This window comes from Panthera pardus, unplaced genomic scaffold (genome assembly GCF_024362965.1).
Source record: "Panthera pardus isolate Hobbes unplaced genomic scaffold, ASM2436296v1 HiC_scaffold_7, whole genome shotgun sequence".
In the NCBI taxonomy this organism is placed as follows: domain Eukaryota; kingdom Metazoa; phylum Chordata; class Mammalia; order Carnivora; family Felidae; genus Panthera; species Panthera pardus.
In genome coordinates, this window is record NW_026527002.1 from 43,566,963 (window position 1) to 43,586,238 (window position 19,276).

The 19,276-nt window shown below is 38.0% G+C and overlaps 1 protein-coding gene across 5 annotated transcripts in view; it reads left to right on the forward strand.

The window, feature by feature from the left end:
* Nucleotides 1–17,103, forward strand: part of MTDH (metadherin) — a 55,595-nt gene extending 38,492 nt beyond the window's left edge. For all 5 annotated transcript variants that reach the window (XM_019468046.2, XM_019468050.2, XM_019468048.2 and 2 more), the window contains 5 exons: nucleotides 1,919–2,043; nucleotides 8,865–8,972; nucleotides 11,838–11,978; nucleotides 14,530–14,686; nucleotides 15,362–17,103. In XM_019468046.2, the coding sequence (XP_019323591.1) occupies nucleotides 1,919–2,043; nucleotides 8,865–8,972; nucleotides 11,838–11,978; nucleotides 14,530–14,686; nucleotides 15,362–15,432 (602 nt within the window). In that variant the 3' untranslated portion in view covers nucleotides 15,433–17,103. The remainder of the gene's footprint in view (nucleotides 1–1,918; nucleotides 2,044–8,864; nucleotides 8,973–11,837; nucleotides 11,979–14,529; nucleotides 14,687–15,361) is intronic.
* Nucleotides 17,104–19,276: the final 2,173 nt, after the last annotated feature.

The following is a 19,276-nucleotide window of genomic DNA, read 5'->3' on the forward strand; positions in this document are numbered from 1 at the left end:
AATCTTCTCAGCACTCCTATGAAGTTAGTATATAGCCCATTAAGATTATGAAATCTGACCCAAATCACATAGTTGTTAAGTGGTAGGGGCAGACCAATATTCAGATGTGAATCTGTTTGATTCTAAGGTCCATGCTCTTAACCCCTATGTTACTACTATGTAATAATGCCTCCAGATACCTGCTCCTGGTAGTAAATTTAAGAAGGATCTTCCTTTATTGTAATATACTTCACACTTGTAATCAACTGTTCCGTGTTTTTCTTCTGCTAGACTATAAATTCTTATGTTTTCAGTCTCCATCCTCTACTGTTTGAGCCCTCTTCTCCCTCTCCACACCCCCATGATAGAATCTTTCTCTCTGTACTTAATTGTCTCTTGTACTTACCTATCTTCACCTCTAAATAGATAAGACCAGGAACTCCATGTGGGGAGGAAGTATATTGTTCTCATTTTTCTATCTCTAGTACCTGCCCAGCTCAAGTTCTAGTACATAGTAAGTGCTTAATAAGGTGAAATCCCTGTAATTCCAGTGACAAGATATATCTGTTGTTAATGTATTATTTTCTTTAATCTCTTCTTCATATAAATTTGGTATCCTGTTTTACAGTTTTGTCTTTTTTTTTTTTACTTTGAGCATTTTCCCAGATTATTATATTCTTCTAAAACATTGGTTTTAAAGCCTTCATGTGGTATCATAATACCTCCCCTTTAAACAAAAATAATGGAGTTCACATGAAAAAATAAGAATAGCAGAGAAAATAAGGATGCAGGCAGATTTGTCATTCTAGTTACTAACAGGTATTACAGAATTATATATGGCACCATTCCAGGAATATATCAGTGAAATAGGGTAGAAATTCTAGAAACAGACTGAAGTGTATGTGAAAAAACTTACTAGTTAATAAAAGTAGCATTTGACATTAATGGGAAAAGATTGGATTTTTCATTGGAGCAATTATAGAATGACTTGTTAACCATTTAGAAATAAAGCTTAATATCTATCATCTTAAACCACTGGGAATGAAACCTGGCTATAAGTAGTCATTGCAGAAGTAGATGTGGAAGCGTTTATGAAATCCAGGGAGGGGGCAAGAATTGACTTTGAGAGCTACTTAACCAGGATAAAGCCAAAGATTGTTTTTCCCTTTTTAGAATAAGCAAGGAAGTAAAATTCTCTGGAGTGAAAGAAAGGAATCTAGGAGTCTAGAATAAAAATTTATTCTTAAGAATAGACGATAGAAACCCTGAAAGTGACTTGGCCTATTTTGAAATAATAAAAGTAGCATTGAATGATCTGGAAAATGTAAGAAGGTACAAGTTATTAAGTATTAAAGGAGGAAGAGGTTGTAGCCATTAAAAGTAATAAAGTAATTATTTTTTTTAAAAAAAGAGGAAAGAAGACATTATTCTGTCATGACTTGGTGAATTTCAAGAGGAATGTAGTCTTGAAAAGCTGCTAAAGGGCAGGAGACATGATGTAAAAGGACAGGTGGGAGTATAATTTTGGCACTGCTGTTAAAGATTGGTTACTTCTGTACCCTAGAAAATAAATCAGTTACAAAACTGTAATGACCAAGTCCCAAACCAAGTTAGACCTAAACAGTGAAAAGAGAGCAAAATTAGGAGATAGGTAACAAAGGAATTAGGGGGAGTGGAATTAAACAGGTAATTCTTAAGTTTTCTGGGATTTTTTAGAAATTCCATTTAATTAGCCATATGATGTGCCTAGCAGAAGTTTGACAAAGGTTTTTACCATCATGTTACTGGGTTCTCTTCTAGCTCTTAAAATATGCTTGGGAGAAAGAAGGAAGAACAATAGTTTATAGTTACAACTTAGTTCAACATAAGGAACTTTAGTTTTTGCATTTTAGTTTTTGGCAGAAATGATAGATACCTAATTCGCACTGTTAAATTTTAGATGGTCTGTCTTCTGCTGATCCCAGCTCTGATTGGAATGCTCCAGCAGAAGAGTGGGGAAATTGGGTAGATGAAGAAAGAGCTTCACTTCTAAAGTCCCAGGAACCAATTCCTGATGATCAAAAAGTGAGTAAAGGCATTGGCGGGTATGTCTATTTCTCTGTGCACCCAACTATGTTAGAATTACTGGAGGGTACATTCTGTATCATAAACACATCCAGTGGTAGAATTGCTTCTGAGCCATTCTGATCATACTTGCTTTAATCATTGTGCCTGCATGCCTTCTCTATATCACTGTTTTTTCTTTCCACAAATTATTGAGGATTCTAATATGTGGAAAGCACTATTAGGCACTGATAAGAAAACACAGTTCTTTTCTCTTATCAGAATTACTATAATAGTTGATATATTATAACAGCAACTAAGTGTGTTTAGAGAAGAACAGAACGGTTGCCAGTGAAAGAGTAAGGGAGGCTCATGACGAGAACACCACGAAAAAGGTGTCAAGGAGGGAAGATAGGTGAACAGTTTAGTGGAGAGGTAAACATTACACGTGTGTGGAATCCATTAATGACAGGATCTTCCCCTTGTAGGCCATATTCCTTAAAGAAAGGAACCGTGAAGTTTTTATTTTTGTAGCTCTAGCAACATGCTCGGCACTCAGTAAATAAATGAATGATACATACCTTGCCACATTTTTATGAAATTCTATAAGTGATTAGAACCTACTGACAGCTTTTAAACTAGGGATAACCTAACCATCACTAGGGTTAGGAAACTTAGGCTGGATACAGGAGAAAGAGAAGCAGCTTGGGAAGCTATTTTGTACTGTTCTGGGGTAAGTGTTAAAGAGGCAATTACATGAATTGGGTAGGAGATAATTAACTAAACTGAGAGCTTTGAAAAATAAATGGAAGTAATTTACAAGTCCTAAAGCTACTGATCAAACTTTGCAACTGGTTGGTTGTAGGAATAAGGCTGGAAAGTCCAGAGGCTCTGAAGGGTAATAGGGTCATTCAACAAATTACTAATTGAACATCTGCCACGAGTCAGGTATTGTGCTAGTGGAGGAACAAGATAAATAAGACACAGTTACTGCCTTCAAAGAGCCTACAGTCTAGTTAGGGAGGAGAGGAAGAAGACAGGCATATCAGCGGGTGAACGTAATGTTACAGTTTGTGTCAGGTATTACAGAAGCACTTGGAAGTTGTAGCAAAAGCATCCTAGAGGTGAAAGCAGAATGTGAAACAAAGAGTGGTCAGAAATTAAACTGGAGAAGAGAGGCATGGACCAGATGCTAAAAGTTCTTGAACGTCATTTAAAAACTTAGATTTTATGCTATAAATAATGGAGGGATTTTAAGATGGAAGGATTCTACTGGCAGCCCATGTAGAAAAAAAGGAGTAGAGGCATATGTGAATAAAGGTAGGAAGGCCAGGTTAGAGGTTGGTTAGTTAGTCCGGGACAGTAATGGTAAGAATGGTACACAGAGGGGTCCCATTGGCTCAGTCAGTGGAGCTTGCGACTCTTGATCTCGGGGTTGTAGGTTCAGACCCCATGTTGGGTGTAGAGATTACTTAAAAAAATAAGAATGGCATACAGAATACAGGGCAGACTTAAAATAATAAATTGAAATAGGGGTGCCTGGGTGGTTCAGTCAGTGAAAGCATCTAACTCTTGATCTCCGCTCAAGTCATGATCTCGGGGTTGTGAGTTCAAGCCCTACATTGGGCTCCACGCTGAGCATGGAGCCTACTTAATAAAGAAATAAACTGATTGATTGAAATAAAATCCACAGGACATGTGATTAGAATTGAATGGAGAAAGAGTCATCGAAAGACTTCCAGGATTTTGGGTTGGGTAACTGGGAAGGAAGGTGGAAGTAGTGTTCCCAACAGAGAAGATATGGGAGCAAAAGCTAGTTGACTGGGGGAAAAGATGGTTGGTTCCATTTGGACTATGTTAAATATGAAGTGTTTTGTAGAAATGCCTAAGAGAAGTTGGTTTTATACCAGGTTAAAGCTTAGGGAGAAGGTCTGTGTTTGGAAGTTATAAGCATATGGTTGTTAAACATTTTGAGGGTGCATGAAATATCTAGGAAAAATCTGTAGACCTGAAAAGCGTAGTGGAATGAATAGGAATCTGGGAAAGGGAAACTCCTCCAACTTCTAAGAAGAAACAAAAGCGCATGAAAGAGACTGAGAGAAGAGAGTTCTGGGTCACAAGAGGCTGAAGCATTTGCTGTCTGGTAATTAAGAGCAGTTTCATTAGAGGAGCGCCTGGGTGGCCTCAGTTGGTTGAGCATCCAACTTCAACTCAGGTCACGATCACAGAGTTCGTGGGTTCAAGCCCCGCGCCAGTCTCTGTGCTGACAGCTCAGAGCCTGGAGCCTGCTTCAGATTCTGTCTCTCTCTCCCCCTCCCCAGCTCACACTCTGTGTGTGTCTCTCTCTGTCAAAAATAAACATTAAAAATAAAAGACCAGTTTCATTAGAAATCTTAGAATAGTAACCATATTGCAGTAAGTTGAGTAAATGAGGGTTAGAAAACAGTATGCTTTTTTAATGTGTTTTTTTTTTTTAATTTTTTTTTTTAACGTTTATTTATTTTTGAGACAGAGAGAGACAGAGCATGAATGGGGAGGGTCAGAGAGAGAGGGAGACACAGAATCTGAAACAGGCTCCAGGCTCTGAGCAGTCAGCACAGAGCCCGACGCGGGGCTCGAACTCACATACCGCGAGATCGTGACCTGAGCCGAAGTTGGACGCTTAACTGACTGAGCCACCCAGGCGCCCCTAATGTGTTTTTTTAAAAAGTAAGTAAGGGTAGGAATGGAGGAGAGGTAGTGGATGACAGTGAAACTCTAGTACCAGGAAGGGTTTTGTTGGAGGTTGTTTGTGTTTTCATGATAAGAGAGATTTTAGTGCAGGGGTTGGTAAACTTTTTATTAAAGGTTCATACAGCAGTGCAGAAGCAACCATAGACAATTTGGAAATGAACTTTAATTACAAAAACTGGCATTGGGCTAGATTTGTGGTTTGTCAGCCCTTGCTTTACTGTAGATGCAAAGAGAAAGGGTCTAGAACAAAGTAAAAGTTACACATAAATGAGAGATTTGGCTAATAGAGTAAGATCCTGGCAGTAGAGGTGGGGGAACCTTAGGCATGAGTGGATTGTGGGTTGGCCTTTGATAGGATGGTAGTACCTCTGATCTTTAGAGACCAGAGAAAGGAAGAGGTAGTAATGGGATTTATTACTAAGTGTGTAAATAAATGTAGAGGGCGACAGTTAACAGGTAATATGAAAGTTGAGGGGGTTAGAGGGAGAAAGGGATGAATGGGCAGAGCACAGAGGGTTTTTAGGGCAGTAAAACTACTCCGTATGACACTGTAATGGTGAATTCATGTCATAATACATTTTTTCCAAACCAGTAGAATGTGTAACACCAAGAGTGAACCCGAAGGTAACCGGTAGGGGCTTTGAGTGATAATGATAAGGCAGTGTAGGCTCCTCTATTGTAACAGATGTACCACTCTGGAGGGTGGGGAGGAGGGGGAGTATTGATAGTGGGGGGCTGTGCATGTGAGGTGGGGGAGTATATGGAAATCTCTATCTTCAGTTTTGCTGTGAACCTAAAATTGCTGTAAAAAATAAAGTCTATTAGGGAAAAAAGCTTCCTGGTAATAGTACCTTAACACATAGTAACCATTCTGATATTTGTTGAATGTTTAGTGAATGTACAATCAAAAATATATTTCTCGGGGGGCGCCTGGGTGGCTCAGTCGGTTGAGCGTCCGACTTCACGGTCGATCTCACGGTCCCTGAGTTCAAGCCCCACGTCAGGCTCTGGGCTGATGGCTCAGAGCCTGGAGCCTGCTTCCGATTCTCTGTCTCCCTCTCTCTCTGCCCCTCCCCCATTCATGCTCTGTCTCTCTCTGTCTCAAAAATAAATAAATGTTTAAAAAAAAAATATATATATATATATATATATATATATATTTCTCGGGGCGCCTGGGTGGCTCAGTCGATAAGCGTCTGACTTCAGCTCAGGTCATGATCTCACGTTTCGTGAGTTCGAGCCCTGCATCGGGCTCTGTGCTGACAGCTCAGAGCCTGGAGCCTGCTTCAGATTCTGTGTTTCCCTCTCTTTGCTCCTCCCCCACTCACACTCTGTCTCACTCTCAAAAATAAATAAACATTTAAAAAAAAATTAAAAAAAATATATATATATATTTCTCTAACTGAAACTTCCTTGTGCCTTATCATCAGAATTACAGAGTAGAACCACTGAATGGAATGAAGACTATCATATATCATAGCAGTTCTTTTTTTGAGTGTATTCAGAGATCATCTTTCATATTTCTTAGTAAAAATGGGACACCGTCTACATGCCCATCAGTTGAGGAGTGGAGAACTAAAATGTGATAGGTCTGTACAGTTGCATATTAGATGTTAAAAATCAGTGAAATAAGGTACATTAATGTCAACATGAATAAAATCTCAAAAAACATGCTGAATGATGGAGGACAGGTTTACAGAAAGATACAATATGATACCGTTTGTGTAAATTTTGCGTGTGTGTAAACACACCTGAATTTATAAAAAACTTGATGGAATGGACATGAAAGAAGTTCATGGTAAATGGTTTACCCCTAGGGGAGGTAGTGTGGGAATGGGATCGGGAGAGGGCGTGTAAAGGAATTTTAAGTTTATCAGTAATTCTTTTACTTTCAATTAGTCTAAAATAAATTTGTCAGAAGTTCTTTCATAGGAGTTAAAAATGGTATGGAGTTGGTTTCAGCCTTTCCCCCATAAACAAAAATAGTGTTTAGGCATGAGGAACTATATTTCCTTTATGGTTGGATTTTAATTGGCTAAGAAGCAGACTGCCCAGAGTCCTTGGGACCTGAATATCCTTCAGAGGGTGCATTTTTGCACGTGGTGTTTTAATCACTGTGAGCTTGTGGTGAAAACTTCTGTGGAGGTTTCTCCGCAGCTGGCAACCAACTTGGACTGAAAATCTCTTAGCTAAGTTTGTATAGGGTTTTGTTTTTCCATTTGCTAGTAATTTCTGTGAACTATTTGGTGGTTCATGAGACCTCCATAATCATCCTAATGACTGTGCTGCTGAGCAGACAAATAGTAGTCACCCCATCATCTCGTCCTGTAAGGGTACGCTAGGAATCTTGGCTTTCATCTGTGCAGAAGACACAAAAAGCACTTTTTCATAGAAAAGTCAACTTCATGGTATGTTTGAAAGGATCTTATGGATACCAGTTTAACAGTTCTAATTCACTATTTTAATCATGCAGAATGTTGTTTTCAGTGACATTCCATCTCAGATTCAATTTTTTTAAATGTTCATTTTTGAGAGAGAACACTGGTGGGGGAAGGGCAGAGAGAGAAGATGGCAGAGAATCCAAAGTAGGCTTCATGCTATCAGTGCAAAGCCCATCGTAGGGCTCGAACTCACAAATCTGGAGATCATGACCTGAGCCAAAGTCTGACACGTAACTGACTGAGCCACCCAGGCACCACTCAAAATCAATTTTTTTAAATTAAACCTTTAATTTTGAGGTAACTGTAGAGTGACAAGCACTTGTGAGAAATGATACAGAGAAATCCTCTGTACTCTTTACCCAGTGTCCCCCAGTGATAACATCTTGGAAAACTATAATACAGTATCACAACTAGGATATTGGCATTAATGCAATTAAGATACAGAACATTTCCATTCTGTAAGGATCCCTCATGTTTCCCTTTTTTTATAGCCACCCTTTCTTTTTTCCTGTCACCACCCCCTTGTAACCCCTGGCAACCAGTAATCTGTTTCCATCTCTATAATTTTGTCATTTCAAGAATGTTCTAGGAATAGAATAATATAGCATGCAGCCTTTTTGTACTGTTGGGGTTTTTTTCACCGAGCATAATTCTCTAAAGACTCATCCAGATTGTTACGTATCATTACTTGGTTCTTTTACTTCTTAGTAGTCATAGTCTGGATATGCCCCAGGTTGTTTAACTGTTTTCCTGTTGAAGGACATTAGGATTGTTCTTCGCTTGTCACTGTTGTGAATAAAGCGGCTATTATGCATTCGTGTATAGGCTTTTGTGTGAACATAAGTGTTCCTTTTTCTAGGATAAATTTCCAGGAGTATAATCCTGGGTTGTATGGTAGTTGCATATTTAATATATTAAGAGATTGCCGAACTATTTTCCAGAGTGCCTGTATCACTTTACGTTCCCGCCTACAATGAATGCGTGATCATATTTCTCTCCATCCTTGCCAGCGGTTGCTGCCATCACTGTTTTTTATTTTAGCTATTCTGATAGGAATGTAGTGAACTCATCTTGGCTTTAATTTGCATTTCCCTAATAGCTGATGATGTTGAACATCTTTCCATGTGCTTCTTTGCCATCTGTATGTCCTCTTTCATGAAATGTCTGTTCATATTTTTTGCACATTTTCTAATTGGAGTATTTACTATTGAATTTTCTTTATGTAGTCTTAGATACAAATCCTTTGTTGGATATGTGGTTTGCAAATATTTTCTCCTACTCTGGAGCTTGTCTTTCTCTTAGCAGAGTCAAATTCATTTTTATTGCACATAGTGCTGCATTTAAACTCTGAAACAAAACAGAATTACCTATCCAGTGAGTTTTAAAAACCAAGGTTTGCACAGCCCTCTAATTTGTCTTGCAGTGAGTGATGAAAGATGTAAAAAAAAAAAAAAAAGTGGTCTATCGTAGACAATAGGAGAATGATGTTCTCTTTACTTTGTTCTTTTCTAATACATAATTTTAGATCCATTTTATTACTCCTTACTAATTCTTGCTTAGAATTTACGAGATAAAGACTGAGCCTAATGAATGAGATTATGCCATAATTTCTGAATAATGAAAACTTAACCAATTGGTTCACTTTAATACTTTTGCTTTTAACATCAGGTTTCAGATGATGACAAGGAAAAGGGAGAGGGAGCTCTTCCAACTGGGAAATCTAAAAAGAAAAAAAAGAAAAAGAAGAAGCAAGGTGACGAGAACTCTCCTGCACAGGTAGGGCATCAAAACAACAGATGTGACTCATAAAGCACCTACTGCCGAAATGTGAAAAGAACATGCAGATCCAAGGTATACGTAGAGATAAAAGGCACAATATGAGCTCTCGGGTTTACTTGCAAAGTATTCAAAAAGTCACAGAATCTTTTAAAGATCTTACATATCCTACCGTAATAAAACTGTATTGCTCTGAAAAAATCGTACTGAAGGGGGGAACAATCCTACCAAAGGTGTAAACCCCAAGGTAAATAAATTAAATTAGATGCATTTTGGTTTATATTAGGGTGGAATGGAAAAGGAGATGCAGTGTTGTTCACAGACAGAAACTTCTTTTGAGTAACTGGGATTTAGCAAATTAGAATTTTAACACAGTTATGGGGCGCCTGGGTGGCTTGGTTGGTTGAGCATCCAGCTTTTGGTTTCGCTCAGGTCATGATCTCAAAGTCTGTGAGTTCGAGCCCCGTGTCGGGCTCTGCACTGACAGCACGGAGCCTGCTTGGATTCTCTCTCCCGTTCTCTCTGCCTCTCCCCTGCTTCTGCTCTCTCTCTCTCTCTCTTGAAATAAGTAAACTTTTTTAAAAAAAGCATATACAATTTTTAAAAAAGGAATTTTAGCACAGTTAGAACAATTGGGCAGAACCTTACCCTGCGTTTGCACCCAGTTTCACTTAGTCCCTTTTCGTCTGGCTTCTAACAGAAACTTTCTATTTATGTCACCCCTACATTTTCCTTCTTCATTGGTCTTTCCTATTTGGGTAAAATGTTTAGATTATAATATAGATGAAAACAAAGTTCTTACAATTTCAGACACACTAGGTTACTAGAAGTCTGCATGGGTTTCTCTTTGAAAAAGTTCCATCACCATTACCTTACAACTTAGAAAATCTTGTTCCTTACTTACAACCATGTGACTAATTGTTTTTATTCCTTTAAATGTAGGAGATAGCCAGAGTTTCTGGAAGATAGCCTACAAAGAATTTTCCTATTTATTGTTCTCTTTGGGAAAAGTTGCTGCATGGGTTTTTAAGGAATTACGGGTTTGGTAATTTTTGTTGAGGGAAACGTGACCTGTTATAAATGACCCCAATCTGTTTTCAGTATTCGTTTTTTCTCACTAGTAAAGTTAACGTGACTGAGATCAATGGATATGAAAAACTAATAGGAGTGCTTCTCTTAGCTGAGCTAGTTTATGAGAAATGTTATTGACAGTTACCTTTTGTTAGTGATATTGTCTGAAATCTATTTAGCCAAACTTTTCTTAGATTTCTGTGATTTCTAGGATAGCCTTTACTTAGCCTGTTATTTTCTCTTTTGTGGATTAGGTGAGTTCCTTTTAAAAGAAGTTTTGTGGGATAGATGTAATCTGTAAATTTCAGTTTACTGGTTAAAGGTCATGAACTTGTGAACATTATTTTGGTATTCTGATACTCCTTTTTCAAATGTTTGGTCTGTTTTCAAATACAGTGAGAAGTAAGTATACGGGCTTTTGAGTCAGATCTGTACTCACATTTCAGTTTTGCCTTACTACTTGTTTTTGTTTGTTTGACTTTGCACACGTGACTTAACTGCATAGCTGCTTTGAGAATTAAATGAGCTATCCATAAAATTCTGTGTCAGGTACATAGTGTATAGCATCCTATCTGTAATACATTTTGGAATTTGTTCTTTTTAATTGTGGGTATGTGGTTGGCGGGCTTCTTTACCGTTAGTTATAGTGCAGCTTAGGATGGAAGTAACTGAGATGTCTTCACGTTAATTTTGCACAGATTGTAAATCTTACACACATACCCAAAGCTACTCATTCAATTTAAATTCACAGTAAAATTTTGAATTATTGTCTAAACTCAACTACCATCCTGAACAAGTTTTATAAAATAATCAGTATTGGAAGAAGACTTTCAAGATCATCCTAGCCAGGTGTTTATATGTATGTGTTTGCTAAAGAACAATACAATTAACGACGATGGTCCTATTTAACATATTCTAGCTCATATTTATTTCACATATCTAAGCATGTAATGTGCTGTAGAAGTATTTTTTGAAACTTTTTTAAAGTCCAAAGGCCTAAGAATAGAAATGTTAAAGCTTAGGTAGGACCTTAGAAATTATCTAGGCACATTTCATTTTATAGTTGAGGAAGCTAAAGGGAAACTAAATGATTTGTCCTTGACATTGCGCAGGCAGACTGCAGCAGGCCAGAACTGAACTGTCCTTTCTACTAGGTAAGCCTAACTTACCTACAGAATGCACTGAGGTACAAATATTTTGTTCCTTGAAGAAGTCATTAAGTGAAATGTTATTTCTAAAGTATACTTAGTTCAAGTATCACCTGATTAACTGTGCTTTTTTAAAAGAAAAAATTTCTAGTTTATTTTGTTTGAATTCGTTTAGTAAATTAGAATGGTTTGCATTTGAAGATGGGAGTGTATTGTTTTTTAATTCACAGTTGATTTAAGTCCCTGGAGAAAGCAGGGATGATGACTGTTCCAAATGTACCTGTGTATTTTAAATCTTTGAATGATTGTTTTAAAAATTGTTTTAATGTTTATTTATTTTTGAGAGAGGGAGACACAGAATCCAAAGCAGGCTCCAGGCTCCAAGCTGTCGGCACAGAGCCCGACTCAGGGCTCGAACCTGTGAACCGTGATGTCATGACCTGAGCTGAAGTGGGATGCTTAACTGACTGAGCCACCCAAGTGCCCCGAACAATTGTTTTTATATGCTCTATTAAGCCATTTGGACAGTTACTGACGTGAAATTATTTTCTTGGAATATCTTTTGGACATTAATAGCACCAACCAAGTAGATTTTTAATTAGTAAAAAAGTGATTCATATCATCTAATGACTACTCTTCTCTGTAGGACACGGAAGAATTAGAAAAAGAGATTAGAGAAGAGCTTCCAGTGAATACCTCTAAAGTCCGTCCAAAACAGGAAAAAGCTTTTTCTTTGAAGACCATAAGCACTAGTGATCCAGCTGAAGCACTCATCAAAAATAGCCAGGTAAGTTTTTTAATATTTAAGGAGTAAAATTTTGATGACTTGAAAATTGTGCCATAACTCATATTTTATCGAAGTACTGAGTGCTAAGCATTACTAATCACTATTTTAAAGTGCTAAGCATTTTAAAGACACTAATTTAGCCCTCAAAACAACCTCCCAGAAAGCTGAGATCTATTATATAAATGAGGTTGGAGAAGTTAAATAACTTGTCCCGAGTTGCAGAACTATCAGTGGTGAGACCAGAACCACCGGACTGTATTTTCTCCTGTTAAGTATCTAGACATACAAGGGATAGATTGCTAGAGAAAATGCAGCTGGTTGCATTTCCATAAAAGCCAGTGCATAATATATAATAGGACTGTGATCCAGCCTCTCAAAATGGGACATTTATGTACATTTTGGGGACAGATTCTTGAAATATGTGCTATTAGTAGAAAATGTTGAGGTATCAGAAAGGACCATTTTATAAAAGGTCTAAGCCAGTGACATAAAGATTATAGCTTTTTAAAATCTTGTTTCTCTGGGTGCCTGGGTGGCTTAGTCGGTTGAGTGTCCGACTTCGGTTCAGGTCATGATCTTGCAGTTCATGGGTTCGAGCCCCACATCGGGCTCTGGGCTGACAGCTCGGAGCCTGGAGTCTGCTTTGGATTCTGTGTCTCCCTCTGCCCCTCCCCTGCTCACGCTCTGTCTCTCTCTCAAAACTAAACAAACATTTAAGAAAAATTTTAATCTGATTTCTCATAAGGTAAGTTATATACAAATATATGAAATCGTATACTAGAGTTTCACGGTTCATTTATATACACATTCAAAAAACTTGTTGAGAACCTACTATGGGCCACACGCTATTTCAAAGGATATATCAAAGAACAAAACATAAACATCTCTGCCTTTGTGGCACCTGGGTGACTCAGTCAGTAGAACATCCAACTCTTGTTCTCAGGTTCGTGAGTTCAAGCCCCACATTGGGCATGGAGCCTACTTTTAAAAAAAACAAAAAAACAATCTCAGCCTTTGTGGAACATACATATTTAATGAAACAGCTTTAGACAACCTGAGTTACAGGAATGCCTGGCTGGCTCAGTTGGTAGAGCATGTGACTCTTGATGTCAAGGTTGTAGGTATAGAGATTACTTAAACATAAAATCTTTAAAAAAAAAAACAAAAACAAAAACCTGTGTTACCACTAAAAGAAATTTGTAACAGTCTTGTACTAAAATAAAATCTTAACCATACTTCCTGTTGGGATTTTAATTCCCTAAGAGGAAAATTCCCTTTTGAGATGAAAGGCTGCAATCTCAGTACATGCGTAGGTTTAATAATAGGGTTGCAGAAGGTCATTTGACATTTTGATGTTGTAGTTGTTAGAAAGTCATTTTCAGAAGCCATCTTGTAAAGACTATTTGAGTCCCTCTGTGACTTAACATAGATTAAGTGAGGGAATAGAGGGGAGAATACTGGAAATAAGTACTAAAACTTTTGGGTATGAAGTAAATAGAACATTAAGAAAGCTGAACCAACCAAGACAAATGCAGCTTCAGATACCTAAAATAGAAGAAAGGGATCCTAGTAATTTCTGGGGTGCACACAGCTTCCTCTTGTTTCCTTTTCCATTGAGCTTTCTTACACCCAGAGAGCCTGGAAGAATGAGAGGCGAGAGAAACATAGTGATGTTTCTTACCCTTGTTCCGATATTCAGAATCAGGATTTGTAAGCAAAGCTAAAGGGTGACTTGACCTCCTGCTCGTCTGTTCCAGCCTCCAGGCGCTCCAAATACTGCCTCTCCTGACCGTCCATTAACAGTTAGGCCTCACTGAGGCAAATCAGTTAATTTGCCTCCTTTCTGCTTCCAGGCTGGAGAGGAGAAGCAAGGCGGTAAGAGTCTAGGCCCTCAACATTATGATTTCACTGCCAGAATGGATAAAACTCTGAAGATTTGAACATGAGTTTTACTACTTACTTTCATGGAGAAGGACTAGTAGTCCTAGTCTGCTAGTGTTGTAGGCTAGCATAGACCGCATGGGCTGTCTTTGCCCTTGCATGGGAAGCAAGCTGTTGCTGCTCTGTTTGAGTAACCCTTACATCTCCAGAAGCAGAGAACGGGGTGGTATCACCTACTGGGAGTTCAGAAGGGAGCTATTTTCTTTGTCTTTCACATGAAAAAGTTTCAAGGAGTTGAGAGTTGGTGAGAAGTGGACAAACCACTGAATCACTGAAACATCAAATCGTCCTGTTTCTAATGAACAGGAAAATATAAAAGTTCATGAAAATGGAATTATTCGCTCCTACTTGAGATTCAGTAAACATCTGGTAATTCTGTGCTTTTCATCCCTTTTTATCTCCACCTCTATTCATGGATGTTGTAGGTAAATGTTTATTTGGTTATGCCACTAGAGGGCACGCACGAGTTGTAGCCCTTCTGCTAGTAAATTCTTTGGAAATCATTTTAAGTATTTACTTGCTCCTCAGCAGCCTCTTGGTATTACTTTGATATTTAATTTTATATGAAACTTTTTACAGAGGAATTTAAGGTAATTTTATTCCAAAATAGCCTATCAAGACTCTTCCACCTGCTGTTTCTACCGAGCCATCTGTTATTTTATCAAAAAGTGATTCTGACAAAAGCTCTTCCCAAGTGCCACCGATGCTACAAGAAACAGATAAATCCAAGTCAAATACTAAGCAAAATAGTGTGCCTCCTTCACAGAGTAAGTAATTCTCCTTTTTAGTTCTTTTGTATGTTTTCTGTACTATTTATATAAAAGTTAATTTCTTAGAAGTCTGAAATATTTAGACTTCTAATCTTGGAAGTCTGATAGAGATTAATAGAGCAGCCCTTCCTTCCTTTGCACAGGCTAGATTCCTTGGCATCTTGTGGACCTCAGTCAGTTATGAGGGTCAAGAGGCTGAAATCACCCCAGGAGAGACTGGGTGTCCAGGGACATAGACAGCGGAGGGCTTGAGACATGCCCTTGTCCATCTGGTCCCTCCCTTTTTCTGTGCACATGTTCTTGGGACTGCTGTGAATTGTCCTGTGCCTTCTGTCCCCTTTTCCTCCCTTTAGCTACCTTCAGTGTCCATTTTGCCCATTTTCACTTTCATTACGTAGATGGGTAATGCCATGTTAAATGATGGGTTTTCTAGATCAAAACCGGTGAAGTACTTTTCATGTGATTAAACAAAATAATACATTGGCATTCAAAGGAAAAGGGGAAGGTAGCCATAGAATAACCTAAAAACATGTGACTGGGACTTGAGAAGTTACACATAAAGGTTGAAGAGTCATTAGTGGATTTCAAAGCATGTTTTCATTGATGGTACTTTGATATTTTTGAGACATAACAGTATTTTCTCCTGTTTTTTCTTTCTTTTTTTCCTCTTAGCCAAGTCTGAAACTAGCTGGGAATCTCCCAAACAAATAAAAAAGAAGAAAAAAGCCAGACGGGAAACGTGAATATATTTTTCCTGCATTGGACATGTGTTTGTAAACACTGTCTGGAAGATTATGCTGTTTATGCAATAATTTGTGAACATGTACAGAGTTTTATATAAATTTAAACCAATTTTTAAAACAAAACTGTGAAAACAACCACCATAAAAATGGAATCAAAGGAAAGTTAATTTATGAAATTAAGAGGTCAGCAGAATATACTACAGTGCTGGAAGACACTTGGGGAAAGTCTTTTCAATTGAACAAGAACGATCTTAATTTAAGAATATTACCCTGGTTTTACAGCAGTGCCCTGTTTACAACAGATTGTGCCCTGTCTCATCTGCAGCTGAGGAATAAAGGATTCTGATTAGAAAGAGGGTTGCCTACAAATTGGTAGGCGGCCTCTTGGATCTTATGCACGGAACTTAAAACCATTTGAATCTGTTTTATGCTTAAATCAAAGTGCTTTGATCAAATGCATAATCTGCCATATCTTTACATATATGTTGGTAGCAATTTGTATTAAAGGAATCACAAGTGCAAATAAAAGGTCATTTATCATTTGTTAACTAAACTCATGGTTTAGTTTACAATTTTTAAAAAGTTCTTAATTAAAACATTGAACATGCAGTTGATGCTTGTATGGCTTATGAAGTTATTTTTGATAGTCTTACATTATTACTTGAATTGTTCAAAGTTCAGTATATTTTAAATTAAGAAAGGTAAACTATATGTATTTGTTTTATACTTTTAAGGCTCAGACTCACAAATAATGCTCTTGTTTAGGATTTGAAAACTTCTAGGCAAAGTCCGACTTAACGTTTTCCCCTTTCCTTAGCAGTTACTTTTTCCCAACGTCAGATCTTCTTCATTGCTAATCCATTTCCGACTTTAGAAGTGAAATCTTTCACGAATTAGTTATACAGACAGAACTTTGAGTATATGATGGAGAATGAAAAACTAGAGTCAGACAGCTTTAATTGACATTGTCAAGACCTCCAGTTATCAGGAATACATTTTTTTACTGCCTTAACCTATAGTGCGTAGAATATGCATCAATTTCTTGAGGGAGATTCGTGTTTTTATAAGAATTTTCATGTAATTATTGCAATTGTGGTCAAACAAGGAACGTTTTCTGCTTGAAACTATTGATTTAAATGACGTGTGAGATGCTTCACCATTTTCAGGCACTGTGTAATTCTCTTGTAATAAACTGGCAGGCATCTTTGTACCTATAAATAGTGCATGCTCAGCCATGTACACTGTAAATAGCCTTTACCAAACGTGTTTGACAAGGACCATAATTAACATCACTTAGTGAGTTGTGATAAAGAAAAAAAAGCCATGATTTATTTGATGTGATTGGCTCGTTTTTATGTGGCGCCAAGAACGAAACTGTTTAACAGCGTAACCAATGGTACCGATCTGTCCATCCAATCTTGTCTTTATTATATCTGATTGTGCTTTGATAGTATTGCATTGTCATACTGGGAAAGCTAAAGAAACAAAATGGTTTTAGTTTTGCTGAAGACTGGCCTTATTAATGGACAGCTTTCCTAACAAGCGGTTATTAACTTTTATCAGGTGTTAACATCTGTTTCAGGAACATGGCAGTATGTTTACATGTCAGAAGTTTTGTTTAATTCTATGATATTTCTAAATTGATTTGTTTAAATAAATTCAGCAAATGGATAGCATTGTTTTTATTTGCTTCAACACTGGGGTAAGTTAGCTAAACTGCCAGGAGTTCGTTTCTTCAAATGACTTTATTCTGTTAGCTTTACATAGAAGTTTCCTCAATAGATCCAAGGACTCCTAAGTTGCCAGCACTTTGTAAAGGTGTCACAAGAGAGAATTTGAGAAGGGGTCTGTACGATTTTAGAATGTGCCAAAAGATCTGTGCTCAGAAAACTCAGTTGAACTCTCTCAACTCTACCTCACCATTTCTTTGTCTTAGAATTTTGTCAGCCATGTCCAATGTTGGACTTTATTTCTCCAGCTTAGTATCTTCTGTATGACCCCCCACGGTGGGTGTTTGAGACCCTGACTTTTGAGGAGAGTTGTAGTACATTGCTAAGCAGGTGGGGCCAGCGTGGAGATGCCTCTGTCTCTTCTCTCTAGCTCAAGAGCCAGTACATGGATTTTATGTTTTAAAAGATGGCAGCTATGAATGATAAATTAATACGTTTCTTTTCTTCCATATGCATGAGGTGAAAATTCTTGCACAATTACAGTGTCATTCAGTGCTTTTTACCTGTTCCAGAAGATCTTTATATGGCATCCAGTTAGTTTCTGGAATCTGAACATAGGAACTGTTCTCCATCATCAACCTCAGAAGGCACTAAAATGAAGGTAGTGATTCAGGGAGAAGAGGAGAGAGAGGAGCCTATTGTCCTTTGGAGGCTTGGATTAGATGCTCCCCAAACTGTTAATAGGGAAATAAGTGATCTCTTTAGGCTTTGTCAGGCCTGAAGTGGAACCTTGTTCTGATTAGCAAAAGAACCTACTCAAAAAATCTCTCTAATCCTGGCTGGAGTCCGTATACTTACTGCAAATCCTTTCCTGTTCTGGAGCAGGGTTTAGGATTTTCCCCAGACTGGAATTCTACCTATCCGACCCCACCTTGAGCAAAACAATAGTTGAGAGAGTCCAAAAAAAGTGTTGAAATAAAATGTTGTTAATGTAATTTACCATGTTTACTTTGTGCATGCATTTGGGGAGGGGAGGGGAACAGTGAAAATAATTTATCCAAATCTAATGGTATTATTTCATAGGCTAGTCCACTTTGTATTTGGGTTAAAAATAATTGAAGGGCAATATTTAACTACAGAGTTTAGTTTTTCTTAATTAAAAGCAGTCCTCTATTAACGTAGTGTGAAATATCTCTCATAATTGAGAATTTAGGTTTAAGATGTCTAAGAGATGTCTTAAGACTTTACTGTAAACTCATTGCACAAACTGGAATTACTTTCCAAAAGACTTAGGGAATGCAAATATGTTCTTTGTAAAATGCATTGAGTATTGTAAATAAAACATACCATTTTTGTTTTGTTTAAATTGCTCGTTATAGTTCGCTTATGGGAAGGGACTTCAGTCATTTTGCATCCTAAGCTGGTCTAAAGGCAGTTACTTTTTGATGTTCTTGATGCTTTCCAAAGCCATAGGTGCACTTGCAGGCTTTACCGTCAGGAAGTCAAATATTTATGGAGTTAAGCACCTCGTAAAATATCCGCTTGTGACACACGATGTTCTCTGTGAGGAAACAGCTTCCACCCTCCGTCATCTTAGCAGTAGATGTCACTTGCCACTGCGTCCACTTCTTAGGTTAAGGACGTTAGACTCAGATTTGGCATTATATATTAGTGTGGCTGTGTCCCGAAACAGTAGTGACTTAAACAAGAGAGATGTTTATTTTCTTGTGCATGTAAAAGTCCGGAAGGCCATGCAGGGCTGCTGTGACACTACAGGGTCCGGAATCCAGGTCCCTTCTACGTTGGTCCTCCCCGTTCTCAACATGTGGCTTCCACGTCCTGGTTGCAGACAGCTGCTCGCTAGAAACCTCCTGTCAGCATTTCTGCCCGCTTCCTTTAGCAACGCTTCTCACAAAGTTACATCACGTAGGCTTATCAATGCAAACTTAAGACACTTGATCCTACTAGCCACGAAGAGAATAGGAAACAATAGGCTTTATTCTGGCTGCCACAGGCCAATTCAGGACTCGCTGCTGAGGAAGCCGTGGGGGACGACCACAAGCACAGCCAGCAGTCCCTGTCACGGGGTTGACACCTCAAGGAGATCCTGCACCCAAACGTCATTTTTAAGGTCGGGTTTTAAGTTTTCCAACTAAGCGGAAATTTTGAAGTCT